Genomic DNA, 23,399 nt, shown 5'->3' with positions numbered 1-23,399 from the left:
CTTCAGTGTAGAATCTGCTCTTTGTATTTCCTCACTGATTTCCTCGTTTGCTGTCCTGCCTCTTCTGCCTCCCGGTTGATCAGAAATTCAGTAAAGATGTGGGTCATTGGTGGGCCTGAGGCGGGCTGAGTGACACCTACATGCCCTAATAATAAGCCATCTGTAATGGCACCTACCTGTCAACCAAAGCGGGCATGCTGTTAAATATGCATAACTTGATAATTTGAACAGGTGAGTTATATAAAAATTCACCATTGTTACGAGGATTTCTAAGGAAGAACCCTTGAATAAGGAGGACTGGATTCAAAGTATCAAAGTTTAAGTTGAATTTATTATTCTTGTACAAGAAGGAGCATTTAACAGTGCAACACACAAAACGGGTTTAGGAGGAAAAGGCTCCCTGAGGAGCTCTAACAGTTGGTTCTTATACAATTTTCTCAAAATGTCTCCTCACTAACAATTTCCTTTTTTGGTTTTCCGCTTCGCAATGAACATTGTGTTTCTTGTCCAAAGTGACACTTCCCCTAACTGCTCTCTCTTGTCCTTAAACTATTTTTTTTATCATCTCTCCCTACCGGCCTCAGTAAACACATGCCAGATAAGGGGAGTGGGCGAGATATGCAAAACTTTAATTTTATTTATTTACATAGCACCTTTCATACAGAATTGTAGCCCAAAGTGCTTCACAGCATATAGACAACAGAGCAGTTGCATGAAAAACTAGAAATTAAAAGAAAAGTAAAAACATAAAACTACAACAAAAGACAGAAAACACACACCCCAGTATACTCATAATTTAACGGGGAAATTAGCTATAGAGAGCCAAACTTTTTTTTTTTGTACCAGGCTGTCAACATGTTTATTTCCTCTGTGAAGTTGAACATTTTAACATAGATGTTTATGGAGACTTTATTCTGTAGGATGTTGACACCCCACGTGTTTTATTTTGATATCGATGACCGGAAGTCTTCCCTCTGGTGTCTAACCTGACTCCGGACCTCCATGAAGGGAGGAGAGACTCCCACAACACGAGTGAGCTGCACCGGCATCTGTCACATGGCTGCGGAGCAGAGAGGGGTCAGTCTGCCGGTCAAATGTGGGACACACAGACGGACAAGCTCCAGGCGGACGGTTAGCTCGGTGGTCACGGGGGGAAACAGGAACACGGATCCCGGATTAACCGTGTGACTGCCGCCCGCAGACAACTTTCGCTTCTCCGTGAAGTTTTCTCTGATGTCGGTTCCTGAAAACGCCGCTTGTTGTCGGAGGAGGAAGGCGGAGGGAGGGAGGTGAAGCAGCTTGAACTCGAAGCAGCGTCCATATCTGTGTCTTCATGGCTTCACACAACTGCGCAACAAGTTTGTGAGTGTCTGTTTGTTGCTGACTCACCCGACTTTGAAGGCCGGGCGGGCGGCACCGAGCCCGGGCTTCAGTCAGTGAGATCAAGGCGCTCATGGGTTGAGCCTCCACACGGGGTCTGCTGAAGATGATCGGGTCACCGGACCTGCTGGCCTTCACCGGCACCGAGGGGTTTGGAGAAGGAGGAGAAGAGGAGCAGGAGGCTCTACCTGAGGAGTTCTCGATCCCACTTACACCTCCGTCCCACCCTTGGACCTCCTCCGCACGTTTTCACAGGGACTTCATACTGGTGGCTGAGTTCTCAGAGCAGGTGTGTGTTTTTAAAAAACTGTACTTAATACAGGTGTGATGTCTTTTAGAGTTATTCTCATGGAGGGAGAAGATCCACAGAGGAAACAGCCTGTCCGACAGCAGCACATCAACAGATCAACAGCCAAAGGATGTAGATTAAAGTAGATTAAAGATATATATATAGATACAAATCAGTACAGGAGAGTAAACAGTAAGTAGAAGGAGAAAGACTAATAATACTAATGTCTATATACAAAGGCATGAGGTGGATAAGTTTAAAAGTAGTATAAATAAATAAATGGATAAATAATTAATATGTGAATTTTGTTTGTTGTGTTGTGTCATTATGACCCAGTACAACAATTGTGTTGTAAATTTTAACCTTTTATGAATCTTATCATTTTTCAGTTTTTGGCGACACTGTCAGAGAGTAAATTATGTTTATGTTTATTGAGGTTGAAGTTTGCAGACTGTGTAACAATGAGAGGTGTTTCTAATATTGTGGCCACCTCATGAGCGGGCCATAATATTAGAAACACCTCTCAGTAATATGCACTCCTGTACAACAACCTCAATAATAAACATAAGAAGTCGAATCATCACCTTTCCGATAGTGTCACCAAAAACTGAGAAGGGTTTATGTCAGTTTTGTCACAGTGGATTGTATATATATAATGGCACCACAATAGCAGTAGTATGTTGAATAAAATACATTCAGTAGTGTTACCCTCTTTGATTTAATAATATAATGATATACATCCCTTCAAACCAAAATCACATACACTTTGTAAATTATCTTTTTTTTTTTTATTTAGTTATTTACTTATTTTTACGTATTTATTTTAGCTATTTCTTTAAACTACAGTCATTAAACATATCTACCTCGTGCCTTTGTATATACCTCATGCTCGTTTTGTATTTTGTGTTGTAATCTATGTAAATTATTGAAGTTCTGAAATATTCTCAAAATATCTAACTCTGAAATATATCTTATTTATATGTTTTGTTTGTACAATACACAGTGTGGAGTTGTTGTTTTTTTCTCAACAAGCTTAATGTTGCAGCTCAGTTGTTTTTTTATGTGGTCATGGTTTCACAACTGATTAATTTATTCAGGAAGTTTCAGTGAGATTAAAATCGCTTCTGCAAGAGCGCAAAAAACATAAACGTTTATTATAGTCTTCACAAGATGAGGAGTCAGTCACACAACACAGCCATTAACACACACACAGTAATTAAAACAATCACTAATGTCACTAAAAAATATCAGCAACTAAAACTGAAAGGTCCCTCAGGAATGAGTGTCTCTGAGTAGTCAGATGCGTAGTACTGGAAACTGGTTCAGGACTAGTATTAAGAACTTTGAAAACTTCTCCTGTGATCTGGTGACAAGTTTCTTCACTTTGAACTCAACTAAATGACACATATTTGAAAACACAGGTACACTGATGTCCTCTGAATGACATCCAACATCCAACTAGGGCTGCAGTGATGATGATAGATTAAGCAATTAGCAGTAATTAATCCCAGTGGGTAATACAGAAGTTGCCTTGCAGAAGTCAAGTCACGCAACAAACAACATTTCAACTAGAAACTAAAAGAAAAACTAAAAACTAGGACGATAAACCAACTCAAAATGTAAACAAAAAAACACACGGTAATATTCTGCACATGGTTAGTGCGAGTCTACATCCTGTATAGAGACTGTTAGAAAATATACAGCCACAGAAATTACAGAAGAAATACAAAAAAACACAATGACAATAATGCAACGTGATGCCGACAGAGTGGCGATTATTTCATTGCAGACTAAACTGTTTTTTATTATTATATTGAATTAATTGTTTTTGACTATAGAATATTAGAAAATAGTGAAACATAGCTCATCACAAGTTTCCCAGAGCCCAAAGTGACGTCTTCATGTTGTGATTTTTGTAGAATCAACAGTCCAAAATATAAAATAAATAATTTACAGTGATATAAAAGTTTGTTATTAAGTTTGTGTCCGGCTGGAGATGTTTGTTGCGCATCATTCCCCCATCTGTCTTTTGATAAATGTAGAACTGAAAAGAGCAATTATTTTCATTAGTTTTATTCCAGATAAATTTGACTGTTTTGTCCATTAAATGTCAGAATTTATTTCAAAGAAATGTCCATTGTAATATCCCAGAGCCAGAGGTGATATTTTTAAATGTCTTGTTTTGTCTGATCAACAGTGCAAGTCCTCAGAGATTCAGTTTACAGTTATAAAATAGAGAAAAGCAGCAAAACAGTTTGATGTTTATGTTTAAAAAATTACAATCTGATGTTTTTTACACTAATATGATATAATAATGTTTCCAGGTGGGGCCCAAACCTGTGCTGACGATACCGGATGACCCCAGAGTCATTGGCTCATTCGACCTCAATCACTTCTCCGTTCGCATCATGTCTGTAGACTACCAGGCGTCCGGCCCTGGGCACGTCCCTCCTGCGTCCCCTGGCCCTCGCCTCAACTTCAGCGAGGACTCCAAAGTGATTCTGGGAGATTCAGGGGAGGATGCGTTCGCGTATGTACACCACATGACCCTGTATGACCTGGAGGCTCGAGGTATGGTGCGTCCTTTCTGCATGGCGTACGTGTGCTCAGACCAGGCGAAGCTGATGGAGAACTTCTGCGAGCTGTCGACGTGCTTCTCTCAGGCCTCTGACAGCCTCAAGACAGGAAACAGACAAGCGTTTTCTATGGAGCTGCAGAGGAAATTACAAGAACTAGAGTAAGTTCAAGATGTGCTTTGATGAAATAAGAATATACATGTACACATGTGTTGGAGCCTGACTGATTCATCAGCATGCAACACTGGGAACTTATTGGATATTAGTTTATCACAGATATCTTTCAAAGAAACCGATTAAGTAACGACAAATTCAGGAGAGTCACACTTCCCTTTACAAATATTTGCTCTGTTTCTCGTTCACTATTGAAGCCCACGTGACTGTGTGCATTTCCTGTTTTTGATGTGGCACGGTGGTGCATGACTCACAGCAAGAAGGTTCCGGTCTTCTGTTTGCATGTTCTCCCACAGTCCAAAGACATTCAGGTTAATTGGTAACTCTAAATTGCCCATCGGTGTGAATGTGAGGGTGAATGGTTGTTTGTGGTGAACTTGTCCTTCACCTTTGTTCAGCTTTAACTTGGCGGATGTGCCTGGTTGGCCAGTAGAAACACTGTGTTTTCAAAATGTAGAAATATTCTAGCCTGTTTCACCATATTTCGTACATTAGTACCACATTAACACGACCAGAATATAAACCAGTGCGCAGGAAGGATGGAAACCTAAAGTGACTGCACCTTTAGCAGAGGTCTGATCAGCCAGAGTAAGTCACACCGGTGCTACACTGGGAATATATGAAGTCACCAGACTGTGTACCAGTTAGAACGATTAATGTATGATTTGTCCAGCCCTGCAACGAAGCTAACAGGTGAGTGACAGTTACGTCAATAGATTTTAGTCTGTACACACCCACACAGCTCTGAGGAGAAGTCTAATCAGTCACTTTAGGTGAAAGTGTTTCGATGTTGACATATCGACATATTCAAATTCAAATTCATTTGGATCAGCTTTGCAGATATGAGTAGCAGATGTGTAAAGTATAATTTGTTCTCTCCTACAACCCAACCAGTGAGGAGCATCCACTTTACAGTTTGCCTGAGTCCAAGTAGACATCACAACAGCAACAACTGTCTCAAATCTGATCAAGATATTTGATTTATATCGATGTAAAACACGTTTCAGAAGCTGGAGCCTGAAAATATTTTACGGTTTTACATGACAAATAACATACTGCATACATGGATGTGAGCCCACATGTGTAAATCACACATACAATCCATGCAATACATGTTGGAAGTGGCAAAATCATACCCGTATAGCTACATGGAAAGTAGAAATTGTAGTTTAAAGTGTAGCACAACACATCTTGGTTTCACTGGCGTTGCTGCTGTGACACACAGGTGTACACCAGGACTCATCAGTGATGCTGGATGTGGTCAAAGATGAAACTTTTAAGGGCAGTGAAGCAGTTACTCTCTAAGTCTGCTGACTAAATATAACTCTGTGTGTGTCAGGTACACCCGACTGTGTCTGCTGCAGGAGGCAGAACGTCCAAGGATGGAAAATGGGCTCACAGAGGTTGGAGGAAAATCAGATGAGCTTGAAGCCGTGGAGCGTTCAATCTTAAATCACAGAGACCTTCTCCGCCAGGTCACGTCCTACCCAAACAGGAAGATGAAACAGCCGGACTTTCTGCCGTATGACCCAGCTGACTCCCTCACTGATCCGACTGCGTCCCTGCCTCCTGAGCCGTGTCTTTCCTTTTCCTTCTCCACCTCCACCTCCTGCAGGTCTGAGCGCCGTCTGAAGCCTCTGCAGGAGCTTTGCAACAGCTACTTCCTGTCACTGATGAAGGAGCAGCTGGCCGACACGGAGCGCCGCCTACGCGGTGACAGGAGTGTACTGCGAACTGTTCGCACCACGCATTCCTTGTCCAAGAAGCTCAACCTCATCAACTTTCTGTTCGAGCTGTGGAGCCCAGAGGATGGAGATGAGGAGGAGAAAGAGAGCGCCGAGGCAGAGCTGCAGAGAGCGACGGGGAGTCAGAGCGGCGGCGAGGGGTTTCAATCAGAACCGATGAGCCTGGAATCTTTCTCGTCCTGCGTGGAGGAGATCCCGATTAAACTGGAGGCAGGAGAAAGCAGGACAATGACCCCTGACCCCAATGTTCTCATGGAAATGACAGGAAGCGTGAGCAGCGGCGACAGCATTGAAGTGCTCGGGACCGAGAAGTCTTATCGGACGCAGCATGACGTTGCTGGATCTGACAGCAGAGGTAGGAACATCTTTGAGTTTTATGGCTTGTGGTGTCAAGAAAAATGCAATTTATAGATTTATCTTGGGCTTTAGGAAATTGTGATGAAAGTTTTTCTCTATTTTGACCTTCGTATAGATGAAATGATTGCCCCTCTTTAACAGAAACTCCACTTGGGATCATGGACGCCTCGTACAAGCGAGCCGCTGTAGATGCAGGCGTCAGGCGTGGGCGAGCGTACGCCAGACGAGCCAACAGTGAGGACAGCATCGAGGTACTCAGCACAACTGAGTCCATCTTTCCTGACGACCTCACCGCCATCACAGAGGAAGAAGCAGAGCACCAACCTCCGAGTAACGACTTTGACGATGAGAAGTCGTCCGATGTCCTCAAAGAGGAAAAGGTTTCAACGGCAGTAACTTCATTAAACGAGGATGAAAACCAACGGCATGTTCAGGACGATGACGACTGTGGTGACAGAGATGAATCCTTAAAGCAAATAACTGTTCGTGATGAGGTTGTAATCAAGGAGGAGCAGGTCACTGAGTGTTTGAAGAGCAATGAAATCCATGAAGACAAACCTGAGAAGGCATCCACACTACTGCAAGGTAATACAACTCGTACAACATTTTCAATCATCGTTTTTTTAAATATACAAAACAAGCAGAGAGGAAGTGCTTGTCACTTCCTCTCTGCTTGTTTTGTATATTTAAAAAAACAATGATTTTCACCCACTTCACGCTGTGATGGGCTCGTTGCATGAGGATGAGAAAGGATACAGAGTTTGAAAGAACATATCTTTATATCTCTCTTTTTTTCCATTTGTTTGTTTGTTTTTTATAACCCGACTCTTCCAGTCCGTTATCTCTGACAAACAGCAGAGAGCTGTGAACTGACTGTACTCTAACTGTATGTACAGACATACTAGCAGGTGAACTAAGTGGAGCATTTAGCAGCTAAAGAGACAGATATTCCCCTCCAGCGTTGATAGCGGAGACCAAAATGGAGCGCGGTGAACATACTAACATCCAAATGGATCTTAGTCCTGTAAATAAGCCGAACTAGATAAACAGTTTGCTCCATTGAGCAACTTGACTTCCTCTCACGGTGCTTTCTCTTTTATGCCCTGTGGCATAAGTGAGTGGCAGCTCACAACAGTGGACAGAACTGATGAAACTAGAAGATTTGTAAATCTTAATCTTAAACAACAAAAAAACGTGGATTTATTTATCTCATATCATGCTGAACTTTAGTGGATAGTTGTGGAATTCATCTGCACTCTAATTCAAGATGAGACCAAACTTTTTTATGGATTGCAGTTTTTGAGCCACGGAAAAAAAAATACTTCTAACAGACTAGGTAATCCCTGTTTTTAGCCTCGCTGATTGTGGGAAGTGTTGTAGCACATGTCATAAAATGGCGAACACTGTGCCTCTACCAGCCGGTTAAGAGGAGTGAGCAGACAATGGTGGTATAAAACAAAAACTATGAATCACTGGAAACACGAGAGGTCCTTGAGTGAACATTATCGTCTTTATTGGTTATGATTCTCACCAAATTAATAGCTGATATCTGGAAACACCACCATCTAAACCACTTTTAATTTGAAGGTAAAAAAGTAAGCGGACACATAAGTGCGTTAGTATGTCAAATCAAAGCTGAACAAGGAAGTCAGTCAACAAATTCTGATGGATGTTTACAGCTGACAGTCACTTCCTTTTCCTGTAATGTTATGTTATTATTACTGAACAAACTAAGATGCTGTTTGTAATAAATCTTTAAAGAGAGAAGTTTGTAACATTTATGTGGATGTGTTGGCAGAAATGTCACATAACATCCTTTAACACAACCTCTTATTACTGTTGTTAGTTGAAGAAGCGGTGGAGTCGACGCCTCAGTGGTCTGAAGTCCATCAGGCGGCGCAGTCGGTGCCCGACCTTCATGTGAACTTCGCTCCTCCTGTTACCCTGGCTGATGCTGACGGCTGGACTCCGCCCTGCGCTCCTGTCAGGCTGCTGAGCATCGACGAGGCGTCTGACTGCACCAGCTTCAACGGCTCCTCAGATCTGCCCTCTCCCACCTTAAATGTCCACACCAGCACTCGCTCCGACAAGAGGAGGAGAAGGAAGGCTGGACTCCGAGCACTCAGGTTCCTCAAACAGAACTCATTCTGCCAGCATGCCGTGTTCTGTCTCCTGAGCGGCCGGCCGCTGGTCGTCGTCGGAGGAGACGAGGGTTTGGTTAGAAAACTGGTGGACGCTCTGAGTCTCTTCCTGCCTGCTCCTGGTCCTGATGGGAATGCTGCGATGTCGTGTTTGACCACGCCGCTGCAGCTGACCGACCTGCTTACCTGGAGACTGATAGGAATACACAGGTGCTCCATGAGACTGCTGATCACCTACCTGCCTTTGTAATCTGATGTTTGTTTTATTTTACATTTAGTTTTATGTCAATACCAGATCCACAATCAACAGAGTCCTAAAGAAAATGTATTTAATCTCCTGCATCTTCAGTATCAAAAGCTTCTTCGTCCATAGCACCTTTTTATATTTCTGTTTAATCTAAAACAAAGACTTACTACACTATGCTGCAATAACCACAGAGCATATTGAAGCTGGTAATATTTGTTGTGTTATTTCGAGGCATGGCTCTTTGTTGCAATGTTGCCTAACAGGGAAGGTTTTTAGAAAATAATAATGAGAAAACAGAGAAGCGCTCATCCAGCAGCAGGCAGCTGTTTTCAGTGTTAATAAACTGACTGTACTCTCCCTTTAGGTACTGTCATACTAAGCAACTAGCTGTTGAACTAAGCAGAGCGTTTAAAAGCTAAAGAGGTCTCGAGGTTCTTGAGGCGAGACGAGATTAGTTCTCCAAATATCAGATCGCCAAATTAACTGATGATATCTGGAAACATTGCATTGTTGCTACAGCCCAAGTCCAATAGGAAAAGAAACACAAGCAGACATTTAGTTTTAAAACAAATCATCTTATCTGTCCATTTTCAATAACTGCTTATCTCCATCAGGGTTACAGGGGGCTGGGCAAGAGGCTGGTTACACCCTGTACAAGTCGCCAACAGTTCAATATAAGTTTATTTTAGAAACGAGCAGCGGACTTGCTCTCACAGTCCACTATCTTTTATGTCCTTCATATTCTCTTATTGTGGAGCTTATCACTCCCACCTTTGATCTCACAACAAACTTTTTATACACCATTATACTACATAATGGTGTATACTTTTGGATGATTCTCTGTTTTTAATGGCGTCAACCTGACCTCATTCTAGGGAGTTTCCTGCTACTCCTCGTACATAATTGTGTCTGCAACCCTGTCTGCAAAAATAAGGAGCACGTTGACCCCTTTCTTCTTCTTTAAATGTACAAGGCAGTAAAATATCTGATGTTTCGAGACTGCACGAACAAATTAAAAGCTAAATAACTCTTGTTTTCTTTTTCCACCAGATCACAGTCCACCACGTCGGCCAGCGTTCTTCACTCTCTGACCCGCTACAGTCGTTATCTGGCTCTGTTGGACCTGGACCAGAGGACGCTGCACTGTCCGTCATACTCGGGCTCTCTCGTCAGCAGACTGGCCAACCCTCACACCGGCATCAGCCGAGGCATCACCTACCTGCTGCACCTGGAGAGCTGCCTGACCGCACTGGCCAACCAGGCTCTGCTGTACACATTCGCAAAACAGCGTCCAAACACTGCCGGGGGCAAAGACGTGGCCGAGAAAGACAACTTCCTGTTGACGCGAGGATTCTGCAGCAGTGAGAATGATCTGAGGGTGGTGCATTACCTGTCTGACCTCATCAAACAGCGCCACGCCGGACGTGGACCACCGGTTTTAAGATTCTCTTACTCTTCAGCACACGTGCACAGAAACACACACGCAACATAGACGCTGGATGAAGATAGTCTGTTGCGATACCTTTAAACATTTGCACTGATTTCTCTGCCGCTGTCAGACACGACAGTCACACTTATATGTTTTTATCTGCAGTGTTTAACGACGTGTGTATGCATGATTTTTACTCCCATGATGCTGTGGGACATTTATCTGGACACAAATGCACTAGTGCCTCAATGGCACCTCGACAGCTGAACTACTGGACTGTTTTATGTTTTTAAGATGAAGGCTTGTTACTGAATCACGTGAATTTTAAGATAGTTGAGCCACAAATAAACACTGGATCAGACAACACATCTCAGATTACTGTTAAACCAGCACGGTATTATTGTTTTAGATCTACGTGGACCGGTAATTATTTACTTTTACAAGCCCGACGCTAGTCTTTCAGCTCTGCTGTTTTGTGATTTAATATTTAACATGTTTAGCTGCAGTTTAAAACTGGTTCTCAGGGTTTATATTAAAATTCTGTCTCCTCTCAGTCGACTTATATCACAATATTAATCTGTTTGTGCATCAGTTAAGAGGCCACTTCATTAGGTACGACTGGACAATCTAATGTGATTGAATACAACTCAAAGCTTTCAGTTTTTGTTGACAACGTCAGAGGTATTTATTCCTCTTTTTCAGTTTATCATTGTGCTGCATCATGTTGAGGTGTTTTTAATATCATGTCCCTCTCATGTGTAACCTCAGTCCAGTTTAACACTGCTGTACAACCACAACAGTAAACACAGTGTCGACAAAAACTGAAACATTATAAGCTTCATAAAAGTTTATGGCAGAGATGATGAGCTCAGTGCTCACATTTTGTTTTTGATCCTCACAAAATCAGGATTGGTTGCCAGGTGATCATTTGCCAGGCAACCGGTGCAGAGTCCATGAAGTTACAGTTGATTTCCCAAAATGTTTTCCTTGGGAGTTTGTCTGAAGATCATCTGTCCTATAACTTTAAATGAACTAAACATGTTTTATTCAGCTTATGCTATACTTGCCTTTGTAACGACACAGAGTTTTTAAATTGACGGTTTTTAAACAGTTAAGAAGAACCTGCTAATTAATTATGATTGATTCGTTCCAGACGAACTCTAAACTGCAGCTGAGCTAAAGACAGAGCCACAGCCTCTTTGTTTTACACTGTATTTTATGTTTGTTACTGTTTTGATGCAAATTTGAGCCTATTTCAGTGTGTGTACATTTACTCTGAAAATAAAGTCATATTTTACAAGTTAGACAATCATCCACTTTATTTTCACAAATACAGTACATTTTCCAGTTTTATTTAACCACAGTCACTTTGAGCGTTGATAAAAGTAAATATTTCCAGGTTAGTGGATCACTGATTATGTGTCAGAAGATTAATAGTTTAAGAAGCAGAACACAAAACACCAATCAGTTCAAATAAAATAATCCCACAGTGCAGAGTTTAGACCATCAGCGTGGGCGTAACATAAAGTGTCTGTATAATGTTATTACAGGAAAAGTGATGTTGACACCAGGAAAGTAGTGTCTGTAGAAACATTGTCCGACACATTCATCTGTCACTCAGTCAGCTCTCCGCGATCCTCGACCCGGTCCAGAGGAGACACCGACTCCCTTCAGTGTTTGGCAGTAACATCAGTGTGGAATCAGCTACAACCACCAAGGACAAAAAATATAAATAATAATTTAACAAATGCCAGCTGCTGTTGACGAGGACACTTCATATGAAATGTTTGCAGGTCTGAGACACTTACAGTTTGGTTGTTTTCTGTGCAAATAGACTTATTCATGTGAAAGAGAATCAGCCCTGAGGAGAAAAAAAAAATACTGTTATGGCAATTAATCAATGAACTGTCATTCATTCAGTCATTCATGAAGTTTCTCTAACTTCTCACAGGTCAAATACGATAGCTCAGCACAGTGACTGTACATAATAAACAGATCAGGTTGTCTAATAGTCTAAACATTTCTTTTATGGCCCTCATAAGTGGTCATACATGAATTTATTTCCTCAGTTTTATCGTGATAAGTTCATTTAATTTGTTTAAAATCTTGTGTTTGAAATAATAAAAGTGATTACAAAATGTTTTCCCCCCCCGAGACAATGACATCATTTATTTGAGAGCTCCAGGAAACAAAAGGACAGTCTAGTCCATCTGCAGTGATTTAATATATTACACTATCCTCGAGAAAATTATCTCTGGATACCCACATTTGTTATTTCAACATAACGACATAAATAACTTGAGATCGAGGGAAAACAAATTAAATTAATCATATCACAAGAAAACAGATTACAAATAAAATGTATGAATGAATGTATGACCGCTTAGGGCTTCCATAGTCAATCACTTCCACAGACAGAGGAATACAGAATTTAAATTGAAGAAGAAAATGTGTTGGGTCCATGTTATGTACAATCATTAGTCATTTCAACACTGGGTTGTTTAATGAGAAGAGTAAAGCATTCAACATATTTCAGATTGTGCTTTAGTGATAAATACTGCACATGGTGCCTTTATCTACAGTTTAGAAAGACACGAGAGGGCCCAGAGGAAGGAGCGTCTGATGAGATTTGTGAGACTTACAGCTGACACTGCGACACTTGGTAGAGTCTAAGAGCCACCGGACTTCCTGCACAAGGAAAGAAAAGAGAGGACAGAAGTTTAAATCACCACCACAACATTCAAGACACACCACGAGGGATCACCACGTGTGACAGAGCGACTTACAGTCAGTGCCGATCACCACCACATCAGGAGAGATGATAGAAAACAAGGCGACAGATCACATCCACAGCCAAAAACTTTCAAGTTCAAAAGGGGTTGTGGTGTTTTTGCTGCAGGAAGTTATGAATTAAATATGACTCACTGGTCCCAGTTCTCTGTTTCAGAAGACTGAGTGGGTACAAGGGCACGCAGAGAGGGTAACAAACTATCCCCATCTGACAGAGACAGACAAAGACACACGATGTTTTGTGGCTGTGTTGTACCTCAAAGCCGACCGTGCACGAGAACAAGAGCTGATCACTAGTGGCACAACAGAGAAATGCTGTGATGAGCCTGTCATTGTGTTTGTATCAGTACATGCACAAGGATGGACGGCACACGCAAAGAGGTGAGGTGATACAAATCCGCAGAGACGATGTGAGGCGTCCATATATAGTAGGTAAGACATCCAAGTCAGATATGAGTGTAGATTACATCCTGGAAGTTTTGTGAACGCTGCTTCTTACTTCTCGGAAATCATTTAATTAAGCAGAAACGACAAACAATCACGGCCTTCTGTCCTCGTTTGAAACATGAATGCTTCCTTGTTTTCTTAATATAAATGTTGGCATCTGCTCATCCGCTCAGTTTCAGTCCATTTAGACAACAAGTATATCAGTTCACACAAATAAACATGTTTATATTAGTTTACAAGTTTTGCAGCAAACAACAAAACACTTTTACAGAGTAGAGATCTTTGATAAAGCAGCATCACAGCCCCATGTACGGAGAATTACATAAGACTGTCGAGTATTGTAGAAGACTGCTGGAAGTCGGGTTTAGTATAACAAAGACACCCCAAACAATGTCAAGTTGACAGTAAAAGATGACATAAGAAACCGCATGACACTTAATGACAGCAGTCATTGACATTCATTAATGTTCATGACAAGTGTCATGTCATAGTTATGACAATGTCATGTCAGTCTTATGAACACCCCTTCAAATAAAGTGTTACCGACTGTTGAGTATTGTAGAAGACTGCTGGAAGTCGGGTTTAGTATAACAAAATAAAGAAAAGAAAAGTGAATAAGTCAATAAAGAAGAAGATTTTAGGAACTGATAAACTGGCACAGACTTTCAGTACAGACTTCAAGTATTTTAGGAAAGGTCCCCACACCTTTTGGAACTTCTTGTTTGAGTTACAGACTGAGTAGCGCATCTTTTCAAGGTCGAGACAGGAGATAACGTCCCTCAGCCACTGAGTGTGCTGTGGCAGGGTAACATCCCTCTATCTTAGTAATATCACACACCTGGCCTAAAAGACAGTGTGCAGCGTTTGTAAGCTGCCGTACGAGTGAATTTCTCGGTGTGGGATCAATAAAGTTTTTTATCTCGATTGGAGTCAGGCGCACATCATTCCCTCCAGTGGTGACAAAAAGGGCGACTAAGGGGTTGGCTCTGCTTCAAAATTGAAGATTCGGGGATAAGTTTTGGGAAAAAGTCTCTACAGTATTTTTCCAGTCTGGAACACGTCCAGAACGTTTGAATAAGAGGAGGCCTCATCTCGTCTACATTCGTCACAGCAGGGACGGTCTTCTCATAAGCAACCATTGGCAGCTACAGAGATGTTTTTCCTGCAGTCACGAGAGTCTCAGACACTCTGACAAAGACATTAAAGCATGCAGTCCTTTAGGGAGCAGCGGCACAGATCTGTGAGGTCGCAAGTCAGTGCGATTCCTACCTGTTACCACTAGAGGTCGACACTTTTTCATGTTGCATCAAATAACCCGTCTGCATCGAATAAATGTCAGCCAGTCAAGTACATTCATTTGTACTTGAGTACAGCTTTGAGGTGTTAGTTTACTTATTTGATTTTTCTTCTACAATTCATAATATTGGGCAGGTAGGGTAAATATTTGTTTTTGTGTATTAGAAGTATTAATTTAAGTTAAAGGGAAACGCATGTTACTCCGACATTGTTCAGTAGCGCTCCCCTACTTCTACAAAGCTGAGGGAAATATTTCACTTTTTACCTCACAAATATTTAACCACAATCGTTCCATGAGAAAAACATGGAGTGGTTCTGGACCTAATTTCTGAAATTATCTAACAATTTACAAAAAGTAACAATTAAGTAAACAGCAACAAGATAATTAACAGAAATGTCTGATTAATTCCTGTAACTTTTATCTTTATATTGTGACTCTAGTTTGAGAACCAGTGGACTAAACTAGCTAACTGTATGTAAAGTAGTTAAAACGTTAAATCCTTCTGTATTTCAGCATTTTGAAGTAAAAGATCGGAATATTTTCTAGGTGCTGTCCTCCTGGTGAAAACCTATTTTTGTTGATTTAACGCCCAGATGAGGTTGATGAGAGTTCAGTGCATTGATTTGTCACGAAGGGAAGATGTCCACACACACCTGACATGTTTGTCATCTCCTGTGTGAGCTCCTGTAGGAAGGAGCTGAGGCGTTCTGCGCTGGAGGACAAACTGTCCCAAAGCCACTGGAGAGCCCACGCGTTGTCCTGAGAGACAGAAATATCATGAGATGTCATTCATATTGTTTCAGTCACAGATGCACAGGATGTGATAAGGAACGTGAAAACGGTCAGCTAAAACAGGAGGAGGGGAACAGAAGATTACCTTAAACGTGTTCAGCACGGGGAGCGCTGGACTCAGAGCAGAATTAAGGATTCTCAAACTTAAAGCTCCTGTTACCAACAACAACAAGGCCTGATCTGGGTACACCTGTGAACACAAACACACATTTTACATTACAGTCTACTTCCTTACCCACTCTTAACGTCTATGGGTTTGAGTATAGGTGTGAAGATTGTCACATGCGTACCGCCTGAAAGTTTCGTGGGATCTGTATGTTTGTCCATTGCTGGTCGAGCACTATCAGATTCACAACATCCTTTGCTTCCTAAAGTCCGGACACGAAGGAGAGAAAAGATTGAATAAAAACAAAAAAACAGCTACTGCTAAAGAATAAACCAAAACTGTGAAAAATAAACATAAATACATACGTGTAGAAACTGTGGGCTTGGCGCTGGTAGAGCGGTGACTGAACCATGAGGTGCGTTGACGATTGTGAGTAAACTGGTCCAACACTGAGACTGGATGAGAAAGGGGTCAGACATACAATCACACACAAGCAAGCATAGCAAGGCAAACTTAATTTATTAAACAGAGTTCATACACAAGAGGAAAATATGCTTTAAATAACAAACTATTAAATGGCTACAACAATACTTATATTAATATTTTAAATGGTTCTATGTTCACTTCAATAATGCTGCTAACTAAAAGAGTTCTTGAGGTGACAGAATGTAAAGATTGTATAGAAATTGTTTATTTCTATGGATTATACTGATGCCACCTTAACAAAAAGACTGTAAGTTTGTCCAGACAGCACAGGGAGCTTTAGTTGAATTGAACTGCTAATATGTCGTTGTTTATTTTTTTGTCAGTGCTACAGAAACACCAGCAAACTGTTACAGTATGAGGTTGTCTGACATTGACTGCTGTTATTTATTGGTTTGATTAATGGTTGTGTGTCGATTACTGATGGTGGCTGATCAGGTTTATCATCAGCTGATCGTATTCAGTTTCTAACAGCAGTACGCAGTAAACTGTTGCCCCCTTGTCTGTATTTTTAAAGTACTTATGAAGATGAAATATATTCATCTTTATGGTGGAAAGACAGATGATGACTGTCAATGTAACAGTCGTTAGATCATCTGTAAAGCAGAGAGACACACGTAGTTGTAGCTGTGATGTTGTGCTCTACATCAACCCTTGTCCAATCAGATTACTTCAGTCAGATCTAACTGTTGAATAAACACACATAACACAATAGTTACAATTTTAAAAAAATTGTTTTTCAGTACGTTTCACGTCAGTTCTAGTGTTTACTAAAGATGATGTTAAGTTTGAGCGATAACGAGATGATGTTCTCATCATTTTGTTGTGAGCGTTGATGACTTACATCAGTGAAGACAGCAGGGCAGCATCTCTGAACCCTGAGGGCAAACTTCACCAGCCCATCGCGCTTCAATGGCACAGCACCTAAAGACACGAGAGTTTGACTTCTGGTCATAAAATCCTTCTTTTAGTGTAAACATCTCTAATCCATCTATATCTGACCATTAATCGGTTCCCACGTTGTATCAGAATAGTAGAGCTGTGCTGAATGACTAGCCACCATCTTCGGTGCTGTCGCTGTTGTAAAGATGCAGAGATAGAAGTGGAAGACGTGCGGAGTGAAGCGGGACGCGGGAGGATTCACCGGGGGGAACAAAGTGACCAGAGCAGACGTAAAGTCTGCCGCCATGCACATGAACATAGGGATGAGGTCTCGTAGCTGCTGGAGACTGACGCAGACACAAAACAAACAATTTAATGTCTAAATATTATACAAATAAATATGATTCCATTTTGAACATATTTTAGTTACAGAAGCAGAAATTTGTTGTTTTAAAAACAGGAACAGGGAGATTTACTTTTGTATGCAAGTGTTCATATAATTTGAAAATATTTAGCATCACATACCACCTCAGAAAATATTCTCTCCAATACTCTCCAAAAACGACCATTATGATGTTTCTTTTTTAAATTCTTCATAAGACTATTTATTGTTGTCTTCAGTGCTTTTGAAACATTCATTTTTACCTGATCTCACTATCCTGCCATCACTTTTTAGCTCATAGCTGATCATAGCTGCACACTACGTGCATGGACATGACGACATCATGGTGATGAAGCAAAATATTACAGGAAAAGCAAAACTAAAATTACATTTCAGCAATCTCATAGCTTATTTTGAATTGAAATTACCATATGTCATATTCTGGGATCCATTGTTAGTTCTTTTGCCCATATACCAGACACACAGACACAGACACACGATTGGAGCAACAACAGAGGATCATTTTTGTTCTTTTCTTCCTCTTTTCAGGCAAAGATTTATCGTACTGCCATCTCCATCACAGGGTTGCGTGATGTCACACCATCAGCCATTTCACTCGTGTGAAAGAGATCAAGCGATTTGGCGAAATGTTTTTAGACCCTTGATCCCATGATGGCATGTAAACTTTCATCATGTTGAATGATAAATAATTAATGAAAGGTATTTAGGGAAAACAACTTAATGAAATTATATAATCAGTCACACAGTGTGTTAAATGTTCTTGGTTATTTGAACACTCACAGTTTGGAGTCATCAGATCGGATGACTCGCAGGTAGCGACACAACTCTCTGTACCTGCAGACAGCGATAACACGGCCGGGTTTAGTTTTATAAGCAACTTGTAAAAGTGTGAAGTGAGTGTGTGTCTGTGTGCATGTTGTACCTGTGCTGTCGCTGTAGCGCTTCTGTTCTCAGTGACACTATAGAGATTTGTTCAATCAGGACGTCCTTCTTTCCTTTGTCTTTTCGGACGCCCATCACATTCTGTCCTTTCAGCACAGACACCAGCAGGACATCGTCCCAAGGACGGACACACAGGCTGAAGGATACACAGACACACACACACACACACGAAGTTATAATAACACTCAAAAAGGCTTCAACACACTGTTATTATCATTTGAACAAACACACACCTGTTCCTCAGGCTTTTCACCTCGGTGGGGAAATATAATTTCTTGTAGAAATCCTGCAGTTTGCGGGCGAACTCTGGAGTAAAATCATCCATCACCATCTGTCTCTGCAATGATGATATCACCCTGAAAAACACGTGGAAGAAGAAGGTAAATATGTAAATGAGTTAGAGATGGAATCCGCCTGTGTGCACGTGCATGTACCTCTGCAGTAATACTACTTTGGCTTCAGCAGCATTAGCCGTGGGAGACTTTATGATGAAAGCCCTGTAGAGAAAAAAGAAAATAAATAAATCACATCGACTGAGGAAAATTCAGACACAAAGTTTTTTAACTGTGACGGTTTGTGTGTGTGCGTACCCTGCTACTTGAAAATGTCGAATAAAGTCCTCAGCAGCTCCCAGTCTCATGATGGCAGCAGCTCTGCCGCCCTGTTTATCTGCCTTATTTAGGAATGATGACACAAGCTCATACACGGGTGTGTAACTGCAAAAGACAATTGAGATGCACCAAAATGTCACTTTTGTTAATGTCAGTTCTTGATCTGAAACATAATGTAGAGTTTAGTTATAGTTTTAGTCCCTCTTGGATCTAAACCTGGTGGTATATCTTAATCCACACAGGATGGTAAATCCAAATTAAAAAACAGTTCATGGCCAAAAGTATGTGGACAGATCAGTCATTGAAGTGGAAATTATTTCACTTCACTTCAGTTTTATTTATATAGCACCATTATAACATGACTACACATTGTGACACTTTTCATATACTGCACATTTTATAATATTTACACAGATCTAACAATCATATTTTCTCAGATCTGACAAAACTCCTCTGAAGCCACAGAAGTTGATAAAACTCTCTATGATGAGTAAACTGAACTTCATGTGCAAAAATCACTGAGCGCCCCTTTAATGCAACCGCATACAATGATGCTTTAGAGTGTTTACAACTTTGTGGCAACAGTTTGGAGACGAAACTTCCTCATTTCAACATCAACATGAAAAACTTGCCTAGCCGAGAGCGCTGACCTCAACACCGTCCAACACCTTCGGGATAAACTGGAAAGCTGACTGCGATGTAACGGTACTCAGACTTACTGCTGCTCTTTCGAACGGGAGCAAATCCCTGCAAACCCTGAGCTTTCCCAGGAGGGTGGAGGCTGTTATGGCAGCATATTGATACACATGGTTTCATTTATAGGTTCGATGTTTGACTGTCCGGATACTTTGGGCCATATGGTGAATCCCAAACCGACTGGGTTCATAGATGAGGGTGAATCCTTGTGACTTTCATGTTTTAAAATAAATAAATAAATAAATAAGTACATAAATCACAGATCTCTGGTGTATACATTGTGTACGATCATGTAAAGGGGATAACAGTATTATGAACAGCTCTGCTCTGTCACTCACTCGTAGATGAGGCCTTGTTGGCCCGGTATGCTCAAACCGTATTCCTCTACCATCTTTCCCTTCTGGAAGAAGGAAAACTGTGCAGCGAGCTCTTGTCTTAAGTTCTGCAGCATCGTCTCTGGACAAGTGAAACAGTGACACAACATGTAATCACAGTCATACAAGGAGTGGCTCAGTCTGAGGTTTTCTAAGGTTTTACCTGCGTGTCGGAGATGAGCATCTATTTCAGATAGTGTGAGGTTGAACGCCTTCAGTCGTCCCAGCAACAAGCTGTTTCTGAGGTTGTTCCAGAAGTCGCTCCTCTTGTGGCTGTTGCAGTGAGACACACCGCTGTGACACCACAGTACACACTGAACACACACACAAACAAATGCAGCTGTGAGTATTTAAAAAATGAAAAATAATACGAACAATGCAAAAGCAAAACTTGAAATAATTTGTCTTCATTTTGTCCAGAGCAGCTGCTTCAAGCACGTGCTACTGAAGCTTTTTCCCCTGATTTTGTTGTAAATCTCCGAGTACATCAATCAATAAATTTGATTTCAGCAAATACATATTAGATCTACGAGTAAGAGTTTCACGTTGAGAGTTATATATATACAAACAGAAATTCCAAAATTTCAACACAGACCTGCAATAAATATAGAAATATCACCTTTGTCAGCTTATGATGTTCAGATTTCTGTTGAGAATTAATCACAGAGTAACTCACTATCATGACAGTGTGATAACAATGATGCTATGTGATTTACAAAAATCCCTGTAACCGCCTCTGAAAAGGAACTTGTTATGAAGCAGGAAAGTTTCAGCTTCACAGAATTAGACAGCTACAATTCAACAATGTATCGAGGATCAGACAGTCTGAGCTCTTCTACACTAACTTGCTGTATTGCAAACGTGTTACTATTATACTTCAAATGTTATAAAAGGTGTCTGGACGCTTTAAAGACGGCAAGCAACAAAAACTGGTAATAAGCTTCCAGTGACGGTGCAGTTTATTGAATCTGACAAGACTAACTGTGGGAAAAGGAGAATAATTACTCTCTTTTGTTTAAACATGCACTAAGAGAGTTTTGCTTTATCCGTGTTTGTGCTGTGCATGATAGTAACTCAGTGTAGCCGTGTAAACAGCTTACAGACTACATCAACACATACTGATGATGCCAGCTTGTCGCAGATGTAGCAGAAGCACTGATCACAAATGAGCTGGTTACTGGCAACGGCACCTCCGATCTCACAATCTGTAGCACTGAAAAGGACAAAAGAGAAGCGGTGTGAATATTGTTGTGAAGAATTTTACTCATCAATGCACAGGTGTCCAAGATATGATGATAGTGACACGACTACTCTTTGTCCCTAAAGGGTCATACTCAATACTTCTAAAGTATAAAGTATTAGCCAACTGGTCATTAGTCTACGTTATGTACCTATCTGTTGTGTCGAGGGAGTGAGACAGCCCTATCCTCTGACCTCGGTTTCCACAGTAATGATCAAAATGGCACCTGCTTTCCTAAACACAAACGTACAGCTGCTCTGTATCTCAAGGAGAGATTTAACACCGTCACTACAGTGACCTCAAGACACACGCTTGACCCTGTGTAACCCCTACATGACACGCTGGAATAACACTCTGTAGCATTTCTTATTATATTATTTTTCTCTTATAGAAATCCTGAATATTTAAGTAACTTGTAACTATAGTTGTTTGAGTGAAAATGACTAAATATGTGACAGAATACAAGTATTAAATAGTATAAAAGTATAAAACTGAAGGTTTTTGGTGGCCAAAGTCAAACCCATCAGCATATAATACACACAGAGCAAGAAAGTACAAACTAGTTCTGTAGCTTCATCACTAACGGAGAGGCGAAAGCCACCGATGGGCATTTCACAAAGTGTATGTGGCGACTGACTCACGTGAAAGGATGAATGGGGCAGTCATAGCGAGCGTGAGGCAGCACCTCAGCACGATGAGAGAAGGTGACAACCAGGTCTTCATCCAGAGCGGTGGGAGGCAGAGGACAGTCTGACACACAGAGGAAGAAACAGCTGGTTACACACAACATGATCCAACTACACACACATGTAAATACAGGCTGGTGTGTGTGTGAAGTAAACACAGGTGTTTACCATTCTTCTTCTTCTTCTTATTCACGTCCTCCACGAAGAGAACCGAGGCTTCACTGCAGGATATGTCTTCATCATCATCACTGAGGATGATGATTTCTGCACTGTCCACCGCTGAACACATCAGTGATGTCTGACACAGAAGAGAAGGAGAGTCATCATCACCATCAGCTCACACACATACAAACCATTCAGACTGCCTCTGTCAGAGCTCACAGCTTTCAGGTTTGGCTTGTTTGTCGTCTTTAAAACGTGCAGGATGAATAATATGTACGACACTTCACTGTGTCTTTAATAAAAGCAGCATTAATCCGCAAACAGACTTTTTGTTACTTCAAAGAGACAAACTAAACTCCGCTCTTCACGTCATATAAACTGAACAGCGACGTAAACAGATTCAAACATGTTTAAATGACTGTTTTAGTTTCGTAAATGACAGAATAGTTTCAGCTGTATCACCTTTATCGTCCTTTTAAACCAGATGAACGACTTGTTTTGTTTTTTGGCGCCTCTCGAACCGTATCACCGGATGTGACGCGGCTTCTTCTTCGTCGTCGTCGTCGTTGGATCAATTTGGCGGTTTATATGCGCATGACCGCCACCTACTGGACTGCAGCGGTGTGGCGCAGCGGGGAAATACAGAAAATGCAGACACAAGCCTCATATAAATAAAATAAAATAAAATAAAATAAAATAAAATAAAATAAAATAAAATAAAATAAAATAAATGGATGTGACGTAGCTGTCTCATATAAATAAAATAAAATAAAATACATTTGATGAAATGAAATAAAATAAAATGAAATAAAATAAATAATACCTTTTTGGATTTGACATAGCTGTCTCATACAAATAAAAATAAATAAATAAAATAAAATAAAATAAAATAAAGTAAAATAAAATAAAATAAAACACTTAATACCTTTTTGGATTTGACATAGCTGTCTTGTACAAATAAAGGAAAATAAAAATAAAATAAAATAAAACACTTAATACCTTTTTGGATGTGATGTAGCTGTCTCATACAAATAAGATAAAATAAAATACATTTGATTAAATGAAATAAAATAAAATAAAATACTTAATACCTTTTTGGATTTGATGTAGCTGTCTCATACAAATAAAATAAAATAAAATACTTTTGATA

At 40.6% G+C, this 23,399-nt stretch overlaps 2 protein-coding genes across 4 annotated transcripts; one reads left to right on the top strand and one right to left on the bottom strand.

Moving 5' to 3' along the window:
• The first annotated feature begins 884 nt into the window (after nt 1–884).
• smcr8b (Smith-Magenis syndrome chromosome region, candidate 8b) lies at nt 885–11,642 on the top strand. Its single transcript, XM_010733641.3, has 6 exons — nt 885–1,669; nt 3,994–4,406; nt 5,759–6,519; nt 6,663–7,106; nt 8,368–8,872; nt 9,960–11,642. Exons 1-6 carry the CDS (start codon nt 1,487–1,489, stop codon nt 10,399–10,401), a joined length of 2,748 nt encoding a protein of 915 aa, XP_010731943.3. The 5' UTR covers nt 885–1,486; the 3' UTR covers nt 10,402–11,642.
• LOC109136586 (uncharacterized) lies at nt 10,810–22,841 on the bottom strand. 3 transcript variants are annotated; one of them, XM_019253655.2, is made up of 21 exons: nt 22,712–22,841; nt 22,256–22,385; nt 22,043–22,151; nt 21,281–21,374; nt 20,325–20,475; nt 20,126–20,243; nt 19,071–19,196; nt 18,915–18,977; nt 18,714–18,836; nt 18,461–18,616; nt 18,319–18,372; nt 17,256–17,482; nt 17,098–17,177; nt 16,136–16,225; nt 15,955–16,032; nt 15,750–15,854; nt 15,526–15,631; nt 13,264–13,336; nt 12,981–13,026; nt 12,147–12,199; nt 10,810–12,042 (listed from the first exon to the last, which is right to left on the bottom strand). In XM_019253655.2, the coding sequence occupies exons 2-19, from the start codon at nt 22,374–22,376 to the stop codon at nt 13,008–13,010; spliced, it is 1,893 nt and encodes a 630-aa protein (XP_019109200.2). In that variant the 5' UTR covers nt 22,377–22,385; nt 22,712–22,841; the 3' UTR covers nt 10,810–12,042; nt 12,147–12,199; nt 12,981–13,007. The 3 variants fall into 3 exon arrangements, with proteins under 3 accessions (XP_019109200.2, XP_027138897.1, XP_019109201.2); XM_027283096.1 differs by having other exon boundaries at nt 22,256–22,388; nt 22,706–22,820; XM_019253656.2 differs by lacking the exon at nt 13,264–13,336.
• Between the last annotated feature and the right edge of the window lie 558 nt (nt 22,842–23,399).

Source organism: Larimichthys crocea, chromosome X (genome assembly GCF_000972845.2).
Source record: "Larimichthys crocea isolate SSNF chromosome X, L_crocea_2.0, whole genome shotgun sequence".
NCBI classification, from domain to species: domain Eukaryota; kingdom Metazoa; phylum Chordata; class Actinopteri; family Sciaenidae; genus Larimichthys; species Larimichthys crocea.
The sequence above is the reverse complement of the archived record's forward strand: the minus strand, read 5'-3'. Positions and strand labels throughout refer to the sequence as shown.